Source organism: Canis lupus, chromosome 33 (assembly GCF_048164855.1).
Source record: "Canis lupus baileyi chromosome 33, mCanLup2.hap1, whole genome shotgun sequence".
Lineage (NCBI taxonomy): Eukaryota > Metazoa > Chordata > Mammalia > Carnivora > Canidae > Canis > Canis lupus.
This window is the reverse complement of record NC_132870.1, coordinates 18,161,102-18,179,028: the sequence shown is the minus strand read 5'-3', so window position 1 is coordinate 18,179,028 and position 17,927 is coordinate 18,161,102. Positions and strand designations below refer to the sequence as shown.

Sequence of the window (17,927 nt, the reverse complement as noted above, 5' to 3'; positions counted from 1 at the left end):
TTCAGAGGAAGGAACATACACCACAGAGTTCTGGATTGCTACATGAAATGAATTAAGCACCTTGTTTAAGGAAGTTTAAGAAACCATTTTAGATTAAAAGAGAGGATTAGCTTATAAAAAGCATGGCTTTCTCTCAAAATTAAAATATGCTTTTTTTGGTGTTGGTACCTATTGTGCTAATATGAGTAAGCCTGGCTGATAATTATGAGATAATGACCCAAGTTGTTTGCCCTTCTTTTTTTTTCTTTTTAAAGATTGATTGATTGATTGATGATAGACAGAGAGCGAGAGAGAGATAGAGGCAGAGACACAGGAGGAGGGAGAAGCAAGCTCCATGCCGGGAGCCCGACGCAGGACTCGATCCCGGGACTCCAGGATTGCACCCTGGGCCAAAGGCAGGCGCTAAACCTCTGAGCCACCCAGGGATCCCCTGTTTGCACTTCTTATTCTGGAATGCTGCACATTGTAATCTGTTCTAGCCGCATCTCTGTATTACTAAATATCACTATCCAATATTCTCTCAATAATTGGCTCAAAATTCTGATGCTGTTTTTTTTCTCTCCTCATCCCAGCACTTTTTTTATATCTTCAAATTCACAGCAGAATTTTTTTTTGGTTAAAAAAATGCCACAATCCACGAAGGAGCTAATGCTACAACGTAAAGGGGGGGGGTGGCATTCCTCACCATGAGCCTTTTGGTCTTCTCTCCTAAATATCATCAATCCATCAATCTAGAGTCATCCCTTAGCTAGGCATTATCAGGGCCACCTTGGGGATGCCTGTTGAAATAACCACCCTTTCCAGTTCCTCTGGAAAGCACTATTTGGAGATAACAAAATCAGCATGTATAACATGAAAGCCACAATTAGCAAAATACCAGGGTCTGGCAAACAAGCAAGCACAGCATGTAGGAAGCATAATATCTAGTAATGAAAAACAATTCAGGTTAGGGAAGTCTTGGACTCATTCCTAATTTCATCAAGGGTTTAACCAGATCTTAAAAATCTGTTTTGGGAGAAATCTCCAAGAATATGAAGGCAAGAGTCACAAGGAATGATTAGGATGCTAGCTGTCAACCCTGGCTGCATTTGACAATCTCCAGGGGGGGATTTTTGGAAACACCTATGTCCTGGCCTCCACCCCAGAGAGGATTTAATTGGGAGCAGGGCATAGCTTATTCTTTTTCTGTCTGTTCACTAATTTTCAGCTCTGTAGCAATACTAATGTACAACCAGGTTGAAGTGGGGCAAGAGCAGACAGTGCTGTGAAAGCACAGCATAAAGTGGGTACAGAAACACATGTTCTATTCAAAAACCATGCCCTAGATACTTTTCTTGGTGCTGTAAATAGAGATACAACTGAGACCTAATGCACTTAAAGAGATCACAGTCTGAAAGGGGCAAAAGAGGCGAGGGAAAAGAGAGAGAATAGAGTCCGCTTTACCATTTGCTTGTGTTCTCCTCTCATCTTGAGAATAAATTCACAAAACCCCTTGATAGTTCCGTAGTATAGAGTTACATGGTAGAGAGCCCCTGCTTTCTGCAATTTCCTTTCGCCTGTCTCTGCCTATTAAACTTCTCAGACTGAGGGATAGCAGCCTCCTGAGGGAAGAGGGGGGGAACTCTAGAGCTTGAGTGAATTAAAATTTAGCTACAAAAACCCAGGGGAATGTTCTGTACAAGGCAATTCCAGGAAGGGCAGGGAATGAATGACATGCCTCTTTTTATAGCTACAGCCTCGATGATCCTAGACAACGATGCCCTCTGTATGAAATGACGTTAGTGACTAAAAGGCTACCTACCTCCCCACACCCATTCCATGGGGCATTTGTGAAACCAGAACAACACTGCATGGCAGATAGCCTTTCCTCACCTTTTTGCTCTGTCAGATTCTTGAGTCCATTCCTTGAAGATAGACAGTAAATGCCCTTAGTCACTGTATTAGTTTCCTAGGGCTGCCACAATAAATTACTGCATGCTCTGGGGCTTAAAACAACAGAAATTTATTCTCTTACAGTTTTGAGGCTGGATGTCTGAAATGCAGCAGAGAAGCACCCTCCTCCTGAGGCACTCTAGAGGAAGGTCTGTTCCTTGTCTCTTCCAGCTTCCAGTGGCTGCCCAGCATTCCTGGGCTTGTGGCTCCATCACTCTAATCTCTGCCTCTTTCCTCACATCACTTTCATTCGATGTCTGTCTTCTTTGTGTGTCTCTTACAAGAACACTTGTCACTGAATTGGGGCCCACCTGGAGTAATTCAGGATCTCAAGATCTTTGACTTTATTAATCTACAAAGACTTTTAGCCAAGAAAGGTAGCATTTTCCTTTGCTAGGGATTCAGATGTGGGCATATGTTTTGGGGAGCTACAGTTCAAAAGCACAACAAACTTTAATAGACATCTCATGAAGAATTGCAGTGAGCATATGTCATCACAGACATGCAAATGGACATTGCATGTCATCAGAGAAATGCAAATGGAATAGACTATGAGATACCACTCTCATCGATTAGAAGGGCCAAAACCCAGAACAGTGACAACATCAGATGTTGACAAGGATTTGGAGCAACAGGAACTCTCATTTTTTGTTGGTCGGAATGCAAAATAATATAGCTGCTTGGAAGACAATTAGGCATTTTTTAACCAAATCTAAACATACTCTTACCACATGGCACAGCCATCACACTCCTTGATATTTACCCAGGATGGTTGAAAACATACACCCACACAAAAACACAGATGTTTACACAGTTCTGTTGATAATTGCCAAAATTTGGAAACAGCTAAGATGTCCTTCAGTGGGTGAATGGATTAGTAAACTGTAACAATTTCAGACAATGCAATATTATTTAGTACTTTAAAGAAAGTATCTATCATGTCATAAAAAGATATGGAGGAGGCTTAAATGCATTTTAATAAGTGAAAGAAGCCAATCTGAAAGGCTGTCTACTGTATGATTCTGACTATATGACATTGTGCAAAAGGCAAAACTATTGAATGGTTAAAAAATCGGTGGTTGCCAAGAGGTAGGGGAGGAGAGCAATGAATAGATAGAGCACAGGGAATTTTTAGGTTAGTGAAACTACTCTGCATGAGGCTATAAAGGTGGATATGTCCTTTCATTTGTCCAAATCTGTAGAATGTACAATATTGAGAGTGAACCTGAATGTAAACTATGGATTCGGGGGTGATAATAATGTGTCAGTGGAGGCTCATCAGTTGTAAAAAAAAGTGTACCACTCTGGTGGAGGATGTTAACAATAAAGGAGGCTCTCCTTGTGTGGAAGCAGAATGTATAGGGGAAATCTGTATCTTCCTCTCACTTTTGTTGGGAACCTAAAAGTGCTCTAAAAATAGTTGATTAAATACCATGCAGAAAAAAGTGTCCTGGTGATGGAGACAGTGAGTAGGAGCCAACAGTCACGGAATTTACCTGGCTATTTTCCCTCATTTGGCCAGTATTTCTGAGTTAACTATAAATGTAACCGGCAACGAAAGCACTCCCTAGTTGTTCTTTACCAGCTTTCTGCAGCCTCCCCCAATCTGTTGTATTGTACTGACGGCCAGATACAGGAAAAGCCCTGCACAGCTAAGCTTCTGCTTATCGCTCATTTTCTTCATGCCCGTAGCATCCTTCCAACTCCTACACTCCAACAGTCACCCTGTCTCGTGGAGACCTGAAAATTCTCATAGCCACGTTTCTCAAAAAAAATTTTTCATGGTACTATTGCCAAAACCAAACGAAAATAATCAGTATAATCAAAAGAGTTTCACTTTATTTCCTCTGTGCACACTCTTTTGTGCACGCGTGTGCGTATACACACACACACACACACACACACACACTTTTGCTTGGCCTAGCAACACAATGGGAATGTAAACACGTTGTTAATGCAGTCGCTCTCAGTTGGCTTCCCAGATGGCTTAAGTTCAATAGATTTTTCCCCCTGATTTCCTCGGCTTCTCCTAGCAAGTGCTAAACAGCCATTATGCCTTTTCCTGCACATTGAGATTCATCTGCAGCTACTAAACTGCCTCCAAAGTGCTTCAATTTTGCATGAGTGCTAAGCTGGGGACTGGGAGACATTACCCAGTACTGAAGGCCCAGATCATTAGAAAGAGCATGTAAATCCTCTGAACCAGAAATAAAAAGTGCAGAGATTTCCTTTGTAAAGTCCCAACTGCAGCTTTATGTAAAACATGAACCTTTAGTGAGGCTTTATGTGGTCCCTTTTTCCTTCTAAATTTTATTTTTGTTTTTCAGGGTTTTTTTTTTTGGGGGGGGTTGTTTTTTTGTACTTTGGCATATGTTTTCTTTTTTTAAAAGCAAAAAGAATTGTCTCATAGTCAGGAACATGTGAAATAATAGCCATAAGCTATCATTATGTCTCTTCTTAGGACACCAAATCCCTCTTCACTTTTAATAGGAAAGGTACTTCAAAGTATTGCTAAAAGATCACCCACATAATAGATAATAAAAACAAATTTGAAACCTGCTGAGTAGCAAGAAGCTTTGAGAAGGGATGGGTTGACTCTTATATGTGCAGGGGAAATAAATCTATATTATTTAAGTAAGTATAGATTAGTATGTCTACAGATGTTGGATTATGGAGTGAGGATGGGGTGGTATCTAAAGGGGATTGTGCAAATTATTTTTTTTGATTGTGAAAATTATTAATGAGAAAGAAGCAATTGTATTCTCATTTTTCAATAGATGCTTCCCTGTACATTGTTACCAAAAAGTCTTGTTTGTATTTTTCAAGGTGGATATATTTTTATCTGTACTTGATCTGTATTTCCATCTCTGCTGTCCTCCCAGTCTGCCTGCCAGACCATCTTGCCGTAAATTGAAAGCGTGCCTGTGGTCAGCTGGCGCAGCTCCTTCAAGGGGGCGGCGCGGTAGGGCAGGCATTCTGAGCATCCTGCGGTTCTGCACGCTGTGGGGCTGGGCCCGCGCCCCAAGCCCGTGGAGATATGACAAAAAGCACTCATGATGAAAAGGTTGACTCCCTATCCTCATTTGGTATTTCCTTTGCAGTGGAATTTTTTGAACAGTTAGGATAACATTTCTTTTTTTGGTCTGTAGTGTATCTATTTAATAAGAATAAACCAGGCTCCTTTTACATGATTGCTCTATAGTTATTTCTCTTATCCCATATATTTATGTGATAGGTCAGGCTATCTTCTTTTTAGGATTCTGAGAGTAAAAATGTACACTTATGATCAGATACAGCAGTTCATTATTTATCTCTAAACACGTTTTCAAGGACTTTTATTAACCACTGATTTATTCAACACTGAATATGCAAGTGGGATCTGACAGAAATGTGACTAAATGGGCTTATAATGGAGTATGAAGCAAATGCATTCCAACCTGTAGGTAAAAGGAAAACACTAAATGAATGATATGCATATAAACATGCACAGTGAATTTAGGTGCATAATGTATACTCTATATAAGACCTGCATTTTCTCCTGAAACCCAGTTTTGTTTGTCAGCATGTTGTATGTATCTTCATACTGGGTTGTACTACCCATTAGTTTCCTTTTATAAAAACATGGCTAATCATGAAGATCTCATCATCTTTATTAGTGTTAGTATCATCACAAAATATTATTTACTGTGATTCCACACCTCCTGATGCTACACTGTACATATTAAATAGCTAGCTTTCCTATTCTCCCATGGAGATTGTTTACCCAGTAGGGTATGGACCCTTTGAAGGAAACACAGTTGTAAAAGAAGAAAAGGAGAAGGAAACTCCGCCTGGAGATATGAGAAGATACATGACTGAAGCTCTTTGTTCAGCTGGCAGTATTATATAGTTACATAAATATCTCTTTCGGTGAATTGGAGCTCGTGGTAGGAAACAATCATTTTTCCTTATTTCTCTTTCTTTGTGATGCTACTACAGAATGGACCTGAATATATTACAAGTCACACATAATATTCAGAATCAGGTTCCACTCCTCTGTTATTCAAGTTTAAGTTTTTCTAGCTCTTATGAAAACACCAAAATAAAGATTGCTTGTAAAGAAATGATACTGGTAATTAAACATTATAGCATTTCACATCAATTTGTTTCTTCAACATTTATGTCGGAAGTGATATTTTGAAAAAGACTACAAGCATACCATTTGTAAATAATATTTTTGTTATATAATAAGCAAATAGCTCTGTTTTATAGCATTTTGAGCATAATATTAAAATCACACATTCAGATATTTTAAAACTCTCAGAATTAATGGAAATTTTCTGTGTAGTTAACAAGATGTTGCCAAATAAAAAAAAAATGTTTTTAATAATTTGAAGCCAAGCACTGAATCACAGTAAAAAACAAAACAAAAACAAAAATAAAAATTCTCAAAGCACTGTGGGATTAAACAGTATTCTTGTCCTCTATTTATCTAATAGTCATTTAGAAAAACCCACTGTGTGCCAGGCATATTATTCATAGTCTATATCATTTAAGTCTGCATTATCCCAAGCCACAGTAACAGGCCCCACCAAATATAGAATAGCCCAAAATGGTACACCTGTTTACATGCCAGTTCCAGGAAGGTGTCCTTGGGTGTAGGGCAGCTCCATTTCCGTCGATCAGATACGGACCCGGACTCCTTTCTTCTAGTGGTCTGTCGTCCTTTCTGGCCTCCATCCTCTTCTGCATCCAGCCAGCAGAGAGGGAAAGACAGCAAGGAGGAGACCTACAAGCTTCTTCACCAGCTTGGCCAAGAAGAGGTACAAGGACCTTCCAATACCATTGTATTGACCAGAATTGCTTTTGTGGCCACTTCTAAGACAAAGGAAGCTAGAAAATGTGGTTGGATTGCCTTCCCAGGAAGATGTAAGGAGCTGGCAGTCCTTGCCACTAAGTCTGTCTCTAAAAGTACTTTCTCTCCAAGATTTATTTTAACCTCATAACAGTGATGTACACTGGGAAAGGACTATTTTTACTGATTTAAAGTTTAAGAAAATGAGAAATTTAATGCCCCACCCAAAGTTACTCATCACAATAGCCAAGCCAGGACCCAAAATCAAGTTTTCTTCCTTTTGGTTTAGTAATCTAATTTATCTACATTTAGCTCCCTCTGTCAGTGAAGGCTTTCATACCACAGAAAGAATTATTTAAATTCCATTTGCCTTGATAATTCTTAATATTTCAGTGACAGTGTGATTTCCTAAAAATGCAATATCTTGTTCTTTTTTTGTATTGGAGTAGCTTTCTCAGTTATGATGTATAATATTATTATCCAGTTCCCTTGTCCTTTCTGGGCAGAGGGAAGTGCTACAAGTCCTGGCATTCTCCTGGTTCAGCAGGGCCAGGTGATTCCTTCTAGCCAATGAGCTATGAGTGAAAGTTACATTGCCCCCCTCCCCCGCCCCCAGCGAAAGCTTTTAAGAGCAGGTGTGTGTTCTCTGTGCTCTTTTCTCCTGGCTCAGTAGCCATGGTTGAGGGGATATAGATCCAACATAGATCACGGCTGGATCACTAAGAAATTTCCCGAAGGACAGCTGTCCTAGAGACTGTTGTGATGGAAGAATTGACTATTTTATAAAGCCTCTGAAATGAGGGGAGTTATTTAGTAAAAGTATAGTATAAACTATTCTAGCTTTTGAAATCTTGTTAGCTCATAGTAAGGGTTTACTCTGCAAAGAGCTTTACATGTATCATTTAATCCTTGAGAGAACCCAATGAATTAGGAATTTTAAATTCCCATTTTCTTATTGAGGAAAATGACATTTAGTCAGGTAAAGGAACTTTCCCAAGGTCATACATCTAGTCACTGGGAAAACCAGAATTTGAACCAGATCTTTCCCTAAAGATTATACTCTCCATTAAGTTAATAGCCAAGAATCTATTAAAAATGGGGTTTTATTGTCAAATCTGGATCAATATTGTCCTCTGAAATTATACCTATAGCCTTAGACTTATCAAAAATTAAATATTTGTAACATAGAATCAACAGAAGAGAAAAGAGACATACTCGGTATAAAAGAAGGTCGTCATCCAGACCTGACTTTCCCAACTCTGCTGAAAAGTTCCAAAACTAGCCATGTCTTTCTCATTTGGGTGTGTGCCTAGTATAATTTCCAAACACAGTGCTCCTCCCCTCTCCTGAATCTCTGTTAGTACCTCCATTGGTAATTTTGTGAATAGAATATGGTTGTGGTCTCACAAACCAACAATATAGAAAAGTTCTCATCTTTATTTTATAACTTGGGAAACCAAGGTTTGGTGAATTTGGGACTTTCCAAAAGTCAGTAAATATAGGACAAGAATTTATTTTCTTATCTAAGTAAATTGCGAGGTTGTTGTGTATTTGGTGGATATTTGTCTAATCACCCAGTTGTAACAATTGTCCTGGATGAGTTGATTTTTTTTAAATGAGCCTTTATAGTTTGATTTAAAATTTTCCTTGAGAGAATGAAATATATTGCTTTTAAAACAAGCAAGTAGCTGTCCCCAGTATACTGCATATGAACTGTTAATAAGTGGCAGTCTCTCCAGAGATGATTGCTCTTAATATTTGTTTCTAAAACATATGAGATAAGTACAAAATGAAAGCCCAACAGCATGAGTAGTTATAATCTTAGATATATGTTCTGGTTTCCACCATCACACACCATCACACAGTGACTAGATGTAAGATCACAGATCTGAGAACAGTTTTTGTAATAATTAAAATTAAAACTATTAAAATTCCATTAGAAGTAAATCAGATTAGTCTTGTTTACTAGTTGAGACATATTAGGTTTCCTAAAGCATAGGTCATTGAAAAAATGTAATTTTACCAATTTACCATTCTTCCAGGTTTCCCACTCCACAGAACAAACTTTTCCAGCTGCCATTCAAGGCTCTTCGTGAGTCTCTCTTGTATCTAATTCCATGGTCGGATTTCTTTACTCCATTCATGTAGACTATTCTCCCCTGTAGTGCTCCATGCTTTTTCATCTCTGCCCTTTGGCTTTGTGCTATTCTATCCTCCTGAAGTGTCTTTGATTCCTCTCTAAGTCTTTAAACCCAAACCATGCTTCCGCATCAAACTCAAAAATTCCATTTCCCCAGGTTTACTGTGATCTCTCCATCTGAAGCTGTTTCATGATAGCTTTCTTCATGGGATTTTCAGAATTTTCCAACAGTAGATACTTGTATTCAGTTAGCCAACAGATGGAAGATGCTAAACAAAACCATATTGAAAGACTTGATGAGATGGGGCTCTGTCTTTATGTTGACTGTAGGGTTATATGGTTCGATAAATTTGGGGGAAATCATGGCAGTCCAAATTAAACATACTTTTTAATGGCAGAACTTCTGACCAGTGTCTTCAATATGCTGATTAGCATTCTGTGTTTCTAAGAGGAAGATATATTAAACAGAAATCCCCAATTATTTGACCAAAGAATACCTTTTTAAAAAATATTTTTATTTATTCACTTGACAGAGAGAGAGCATGAAGTGTGAGCGGGGTGGGAGGAGCAGAGGGTGAGGGAGAGCAGGGAGCCTATGATCCCAGGACCACAGGATCAGGACTTGAGTGGAAAGCAGACTCTTAAATGACTTAACCATCCAGGAGCCCCAAGAACACTTTGTTGAGACACAGTTTAAGGAATATCAGTATAAGGAAAGGAACGAGATCATAGGGTTCAGTTACATAATGGATCTCAATCCTGATTTCGCCCATCATTGGCTACAGGAAAATTGTTTAAATCATGACTTCCACTCTTTACCTACAGTACAGGTATAATAATACCCATTTCCAAAGATTATTATGCAAATGACCTGAGACATGTGGTGGATATTCAATAAATTCTAGTTACTTGTACCCCTGAGTTACAATTCAATTTACTTATATCTGGAATTTTTAACACTACTTAATATTATAGCTGTATAGGTGTAAACCATTCATTCAGTTAACATACATTAACTGGACAAATATGTGTGCCAGTCACTGTCCTGACACATGTGCAATGCATGTGACAGAGTCACTTTACTCAGTACGCTTCTATTTGTTTTCAGTATTAGACAGTAAACTTCTAAAGAAAGGATCCTCTGGGGCAGCCCAGGTGGCTCAGCGGTTTAGCGCCACCTTCAGCCCAGGGCGTGATCCTGGAGACCCCAGATCGAGTCCCACATCAGGCTCCCTGCATGGAGCCTGGTTCTCCCTCTGCCTGTGTCTCTGCCTCTCTCTCTCTCTCTGTGCCTGTCATGAATAAATAAATAAAATCTTAAAAAAAGAAAGGAAGGAAGGAAGGAAGGAAGAAAGGAAGGATGGATGGATGGATCCTCTGGCTGCCTTGGAAATGGCAGCACATAAAATAAGTGCTCAAGAACTGTCTCCACAATGCATCGTGAAGGACAGAGGCCTTATGTGCCTTCTTTACCACTGTCCCCCAGCACACAGAACAGTGCATGGCACGTGGCAGAGTCTGTGTAAATAACTATTTTTTAAAATTTTTATTTATTTATGATAGTCACACACAGAGAGAGAGAGAGAGAGAGAGAGAGGCAGAGACACAGGCAAAGGGAGAAGCAGGCTCCATGCACCGGGAGCCCGACGTGGGATTCGATCCCGGGTCTCCAGGATCGTGCCCTGGGCCAAAGGCAGGCGCTAAACTGCTGCGCCACCCAGGGATCCCCTGTAAATAACTATTAAATGAGTGACTGGTAATAATAAGGGTAAATAATAAGGTCTGTAATTCACCAGTTCACGGTTAGATCGATATTCAGGAATACAGTATTCTCCGCAACCCTTATGGGCAGGATCTTTTTTTAAATGTTGTTAAAAATTATTTCTACTGAAGTTATCAATGTATTACATGAAATAAAAACAGGAAGTAATGTGTGTAGTTATGATTTAGATAATTGTTAATAATTATACTTTAAAGAAAGATGTTGGAATGTATATTCAAATATTTATGTAATGAGCTTCACGTTTTTTGAAAAATATTTAGATGAGTAATGTATTTGCTATGTCAATGGATATGCTTTGTGCCCTTCCAAATTAAATTGCCATCATATTTTACAAGATCACTTTTTTATATTCCAGGGAACATTGACACACACAGCAGAAGTTAAATACAGAAAGATTTTAGCTCCCATTTTGGTCTCACAAAGACTTCTTGGAACAGACATTCAACAGGTTTTTTAATCACTAAACTTAAGAATGGGAAATAATGATGGGGCACAACTGGTAGAATTAATCTATTTTTTTAAGATTTTATTTATTTATTCATGAGAGACACAGAGAGAGAGAGAGAGAGGTAGAGACACAGGCAGAGGGAGAAGCAGGCTCCAGGCGGGGAGCCCGATATGGGACTCAGTCCCGGGGCCCCAGGATCACACCCTGGGCCAAAGGCAAGCGCTAAACCACTGAGCCACCCAAGGATCCCCCTGTAGAATTAATCTATTGACTCATTACCACTCTGTATGTAAGAAAGAGCATTTTGCAGACTCTCCACTCCAATTGTCATTAATATTTGCAGCTCTAAGTTTGGTGGTGGTTGGAAAGTCAAATCAAAAGTAGGAGGACTGGTTCTCCTGTAATAGCATCTAAAACCTGACACTTCTTCAAAGGATAGGAAAACAGTATTAGTGTTGTCAGAGTATCAATTATAACTATTGTAATATCATCTTGCAATTAACATTTCAAGTTTTAAGGAGGAAAAACTGCCTTTATCTGTGGTTCTCATATAGCTTTCTAAAAAGCACTAGGAGTATTCCCACTCCAGATACACAATCCAACAAATATTTTCTTCTCAGTTCTAGACAAAACAAAAACATAATAAAACACAGATCCTCACTGGGCACAGAATGCCAAACAGAACCCAAGTCACTAGAAATTATCATGTAAAAAAGGAAGTCAAGTCAATGGCCTAGGTATGAAATACTTCCAGGCAACAACTTTGAACCATTCAGTCCCAGCCATGTTATTCTTTGACTTTTAGGTAAATTCATCTTGACTACAAAGATAATAAATGTAACTTTAACAAAATTATACTTATAATATAATTTAATATACCAGTAAGTTGCAATTTTCAATTAAACAAAATAATTTTAGATGGCCTGTTTATATATTAAATATTATATTAAAAATCTAAGAAAAACATTTCAGAGAAAACTTGATGAATTATGTGTTTGCATGTCTTTTCCTGATATAGCTTAAAGATTGTCAGATGACTTCATGTAACATAAAACCATATCTTGATTGTACAGTTCTGCCTTTCAGGTTACTATATTGATTATTTTGTGAGCAGCTGAAATAATTGTCAGGGGTTTTTTGGGGGTATTACATCCTTTTAAATTATGCTGATATTTTGTGTAATTTAATTTATATTAAGACATCTAGAACTGATATGTACAATACTTGAGATCATATTAGTGAAAACTAATAAGATTAAGCTATGGAATAAAGCATGAGAAAGAGACCACGCTAATTCAATAAAGTGTTACAATATATCCCAGATCATCCTTACCTGAAGCTCCATACACTTCCCACCAACCTCTGTCCTGCGAATGCACTATAATGAGATTTGGTAGTGACCTCTGCAGCTCTTTTCCCAAGGGAGAGTGTTGGGAGAGTGTTGGAGAGAACCAAATTGGTAGGTCTACACAACATGATGTCTCAAACCTTCCCATTGTCATATGAAAGATAAAGTAATTAAGAAGAATGAGAAATACAACTCAGGCATACATAACACCCATGTCTAATTTGAAGTCACGATGCTTTTTGGTGAAATATACATGGGGTATCAGAAGGTGAGAATTTGATGACCACATTTCAAAAAATCTTTCGAGATGATGCATGATTTTGGAATATCACTTAATAAATGGGATAAATGAAGAGCACAATGTTGGAAATGAGATTTTGTCCATCTTTATGTTTCTGGAACTTGACATAATTTTTGACATTAGTGAACTCTTAATGTTTGTTGGCAGTACTATAGATTATTTTTTCTGGGGAAATATACATATCATTTTAAATAGTTATTCAATAGTATTCATCATGTATTTGTGATCACTTTATCATAATCTCTAGAAAAAACTATTGTGGTGCCTGAACACTATTATAAAATTAAAATTTTGCTAAAGATAAGGAAAATATTTTACCAGATTTTATTGCCATACGCATGTATAGCCTTAACAAAGATCCAATCAGAGGGTTGCATTTGCATCTGGATTTCTAAAATCATTTGAAACTCCCTATTAGCAAGTGCATATTCATATTCATTATAAGACTTCTTGATACAGCATGCTAATTACTTGCCTGCACTCTGGCTCCCAAACCACAATGAATCCTATTATAAAAGCAGATCACTGCAAACTTCAAACAGCATGCATCCTTGAGATGCTGCTATTAAAGGAAGAATGATGATGGAAAATCTTTGATCTTATCAGACATGATGGAAAATACACATTTGTATTTGAGCAAATCTGTAGAACGAAGCGTTTCTCCCCACCCTTGAGTAACCTGAAACCAATTTCAAGTTCCCAAATGTTCTTCAAAGCAGCCCAGCCCTCCTTGGAAGTAATGCTGATGGCATTACAAATTTCAAGGCAGCTTGCTTTTTCCATCTCAGGACTTCAAGCAGATTTAAAATTTTACTTTCAAAGAGAAATAATATTACCTACTTTTAGTCAAACCACTAGCCTCTGGTTTGATGAGCAGAGTGTCATAGGTAATGAACTTACCTGCAGTAATGAAAAGATGGTACATAACAAAGTTCCTCATAGCTTGAATAATGCAGCTGATTGTAGGGCATTCTGAGCTGTTAAGTGTTTAGAGACTTGCTGCTTTAGTTCTTTCCTGTTCTAGTGTTGTTGACCAGAAGTTGGAATGTAAACTTTAGGCATGTGGCAGGACAACTGTACACAACTAATTCATTCCTCTCCTCCTGAATGGGCCATCTATGAAGCTGAAGACAAAAATCAGTGTGTGCTTGACTCCTGCACCCCCAGAGAGCCTGAGCCACACAATTCAGAACATTCATACTATGAATAATCCCTGTAGCAGGAGGGTCGGTCTGTGGCTTCTTCAAAAGCCTCAGATTTGTGGTCAGTAGAAACATCCGTGAGCCTATTTGGCCTGAAGGATCCAGTGGCCCTAGTGTAGTTACCCTAGCATTTAATTAGGTTTCCTGTAATTGCTGTAAGTAAAAAGTTGGGGGAGGAGAGGATGAGGAATAAAACCTGAAGTTATCATCTTGGGACACAAAAATATTTGTGTATGGTTTTAATATCCTGAGCCCGTTTGTTGCTGCCCTGCATTTTGGAAAAAGCCATTATAGTTTGGAGGAAATACACACTGCAGGTTTATCAGCCCTTTGGTGACTGTAAATTTACTGCAGCAACTTTTAAAGGAAGGGTTTTGTTTCTAGTAACTAAATTTCTGCATGAAGATAGAAGTTATAAACAAGTAAAACAGACAAAAGTATCAAATGCCAGAAAGTGGAATAAAAAAAAAGGTGGGAAGTGAGGGGGAAAGCTGTGCTCCATCTTTCCCTGAACTTCTAGATATCAGAAAATGGGAATAGTCACAGTATGATGGGAAAATGAGAGGACTTGAGTAGGGACTAGAAAAGTAGAAAGTAAGTAATGGTTTTTTGTTAATAAGTTGGGATTTCTGCTATGGAGATTGTTTTGTTATTTGGACACTGATTAAAATACTAATCTTTTCATAGAGGGGTGAGGGATTTAGCTCTGCCAGTTACTTGAAAATTCTTTTTAAATGGTCACTGTATAAGCATAGAAGGCTTGCTAATTTTCAAAACTTTAAAATCACTTTAAATACATTTAGTAAACTTTTGGCCATAGAGTGCCCCATTAGCATCTTGCCCTGCCTTGGGCTTATAAAATTTACTTCCCTGGGCTTCTTTTCAGATCAGGGAGCCTTGAGGGGAATCTAAGGGTTTAGGTGTTTCTGTGTCTCAAGTCCTCTTCAGTTCATGATAGAAAATATTGCTTATTTCCCCAGTGGGAGAGTGTCTACCTCTATTGAATATTTATTAATTTCCCTGAGGCTTTTACCCATTTGAGCATGTTCTCAGTTTCATTTTTTTTTAGATTTTATTTTTTATTTATTCATGAGAGACACATAGAGAGAGAGGCAGAGACATAGGCAGAGAGAGAAGCAGGCTCCATGCAGGATGTGGGACTTGATCCCAGGATTCCAGGATCATGCCTTGGCCCGAAGGCAGATGCTCAACCAGTACGCCAGCCAGGTGTTCCATGTTCTCGGTTTTAGAGTAAGTTCTGGAATACTCTTTTTTAGAGTCTTTAGATGATACCTTCATGTCATCTATACCAAGAAGTCATGGTCAAAGAGTTTAAGAGATCATACCTTCTAGGAACTAACTAGATAACTCTGTATCATATATATGGTTATATATATAATATATATCATTAATTATTAATATCATTATTATAATATCATAATTATAATATATATAATTATATATATAATTTTCATTTGATTATGTCATTTACTTGCTTTAAACACTTTAATGATAGCCATGACTTTCAGGAAGAAATCCCAAATTCTAAACATGGTATGCAACAGGTTCTCAAACTATAGCATGCATCTAAACTCTTTGAGTGTTTTAAACCACAAATCACTGGGCCCAACCCTCAAAATTTCTTACTCAATTTGAGTCTGAAGTGGGACCAAAGAATTTTCATTTCCAGCAAGTTCCTATTGAATGCTGATGAAACTGCTCCAGGGCCACACTTTGAGAACCACTGGCCTACAAGACTGTGTATTGACTGATCTTTTTCGTCTCCAGCTTCATCTCATGCCACTATCTCTGTGTTTGGTGCTCAACTGTCTTCTGGGTTCCAATCTCCTCATTCTCTTTCCTGCTTCTTCCCATATGTTCTGCCCCTCTCCTATATAATTTAACCAACTTAACTCATGTTGGATCCTCCATACTAAGTTGGATCCCTTGTTATTCCCTCTCCTTTTCTCTATACTTCTCCTTAGCAGCATTGAACTCAATTATAATTAAATAATAATGGTATAATCTGCAGTTAATATGTACCCTCTTCACAATATAAGTTCATTGAGGGTAATGACTATTCTACTCATCAGAGATTCACTAGTCCCTAGGGTAATATCTTTTCCGTAACTGATATTGAATAAATATTTGTTCAATGAATGAATGAATAAATACATGAATAAAAACTACAAAGCAATATATTTCATCTTTCTTACTGTGCTTATTATATTTATCCCTAACTGTGCCCCTGTTAGTTCTCTCAATAAGCATTGCATTTTGAAAGAGTGTGCAGGAAAATTGGCAGTTGCCCACATACATTGTTCAGATGATCCTTCTTGCTCAGTGCAAAGAGGAACATTGCAGAACGACTCTTGCTTGAAATAAATGAAATACACTTTGATATATCAAGATAAATACTCCTGAAATGATAATCCCAGATTCTTAATTCAATTTTTGTTATTTAGGATTACACAATGCTGTAAAATAAAATCCAATTATTTGAGCATTTTAGCTGGAAGCCACTTTAACAGGATTTTAGTTACATTACAATTAAAGAGAAACATTTGGGCTTTCAAAATATTATGCATGAAAACTTTAAAGTCATACAGTCTTTGAGTAGAATACCAGGGATTTGTTAATTGAGACTAGGATTTTTTTTAAAGAAAATAGTATGCCTTAATAACTAACATACAACTATTAAAATAACTTAGTTTTAAATAATCACCACATATTCATAAAGTACTAGGTCATATTATAATAAAATCTTATATGTTATATATATTTATGATTTATATACTTATGATTATAGTTTTAGGTCATTCTCATTTCTTATGAAGAATTAGGAAGACTCAGTTATTGTAAAACTATGTAAAGTGTTGTAAAACTGTATATAGCTTCATGGTACCAGATGATACTATAATAAATGTGATATACATTTATATACATAAACCAATATATATTTATAATTTATATTCTTATAATTATAGTTTTGGGTTATTCTCTGTCATTTAATGTGAAGAGTTAGGAAGATTTAACCATTGTAAGGTTATGTACAACACACGGATATCTTTCCAATGACCTGTTTAATTGGGGTACAGTCCTTAGCAGATGTGAAATTTATGTTCGGGTTTTAATATACCCAGGAAGATAACTTAGTGGATATTTGTCAGACTATTTGGCAAAAAGTGTAATTTTGTGCAGTGATCTACTCCACTTTTATCTTCTGAGGAAAGCAGAAGATTTGAAATAGCAAATAAGGAAAAGAAAAAGTTGGGAGACAAATAACTGGAATGAGAAGAAAATCACAAGTGGATGAAGACAATATTTGGAATGTTGATCTATGGCATCAAGAAGGATCACTAGGGGGAAATATATGGTTTGATGTTTTATATTTTGTTAGGACTTCTCCTGACTTAAACCTCTCTTTCCCTTGGCAGGTCTCATTGTCCGGGAAGTAAGCATTGAGATTTCACGCCAGCAAGTGGAAGAACTCTTTGGGCCCGAAGATTACTGGTGTCAGTGTGTGGCCTGGAGTTCGGCAGGCACGACAAAGAGCAGGAAGGCCTATGTGCGCATCGCATGTGAGTCATTGTGCTTGGACACCACGGGATGCACATTCCACCAGTGCATCTTGGAATGTGAGAAAATTGAGACCATCACTGCTCTAGATACAAAGAACCCTGGTCACAACTCCCAGATTTATGCATTTGAGCTACACTTTCCCCTTCACCGGAACATCATTTTGTATTTCAAGGTGTTGACAGTTTCCCCTCTAAGGATGTGAAAGAATTAGTGATTCTTTCAAAAGATCCTGAGTTTTCTTTTTTTCATCTGGGAAGAATTAGGCTACAGGAACCCTGACTCTATTCCTTTATGAGCTTATTCTGCCAATGTGTTAGACCAGTGTTGATTAGTTTTACTGTTGGATATAGAAATTGC

The 17,927-nt window shown here is 37.7% G+C and overlaps 1 protein-coding gene and 1 long non-coding RNA gene across 3 annotated transcripts in view; one reads left to right on the top strand and one right to left on the bottom strand.

The window, feature by feature from the left end:
- The window catches only part of UNC5C (unc-5 netrin receptor C), a 351,352-nt gene that overhangs the window by 209,846 nt on the left and 123,579 nt on the right, over positions 1-17,927 (top strand). For both annotated transcript variants that reach the window (XM_072810537.1, XM_072810536.1), the window contains exon 3: positions 17,426-17,569. In XM_072810537.1, the coding sequence (XP_072666638.1) occupies positions 17,426-17,569 (144 nt within the window). The remainder of the gene's footprint in view (positions 1-17,425; positions 17,570-17,927) is intronic.
- LOC140623828 (uncharacterized) overlaps positions 1-17,927 on the bottom strand; it is a 45,288-nt gene that overhangs the window by 15,108 nt on the left and 12,253 nt on the right. Inside the window, exons 3-6 of the long non-coding RNA XR_012023351.1 lie at positions 13,687-13,910; positions 11,417-12,625; positions 9,292-9,350; positions 6,533-9,175 (exon numbers count right to left, since the gene is read on the bottom strand). This is a non-coding gene — a long non-coding RNA (uncharacterized lncRNA). The remainder of the gene's footprint in view (positions 1-6,532; positions 9,176-9,291; positions 9,351-11,416; positions 12,626-13,686; positions 13,911-17,927) is intronic.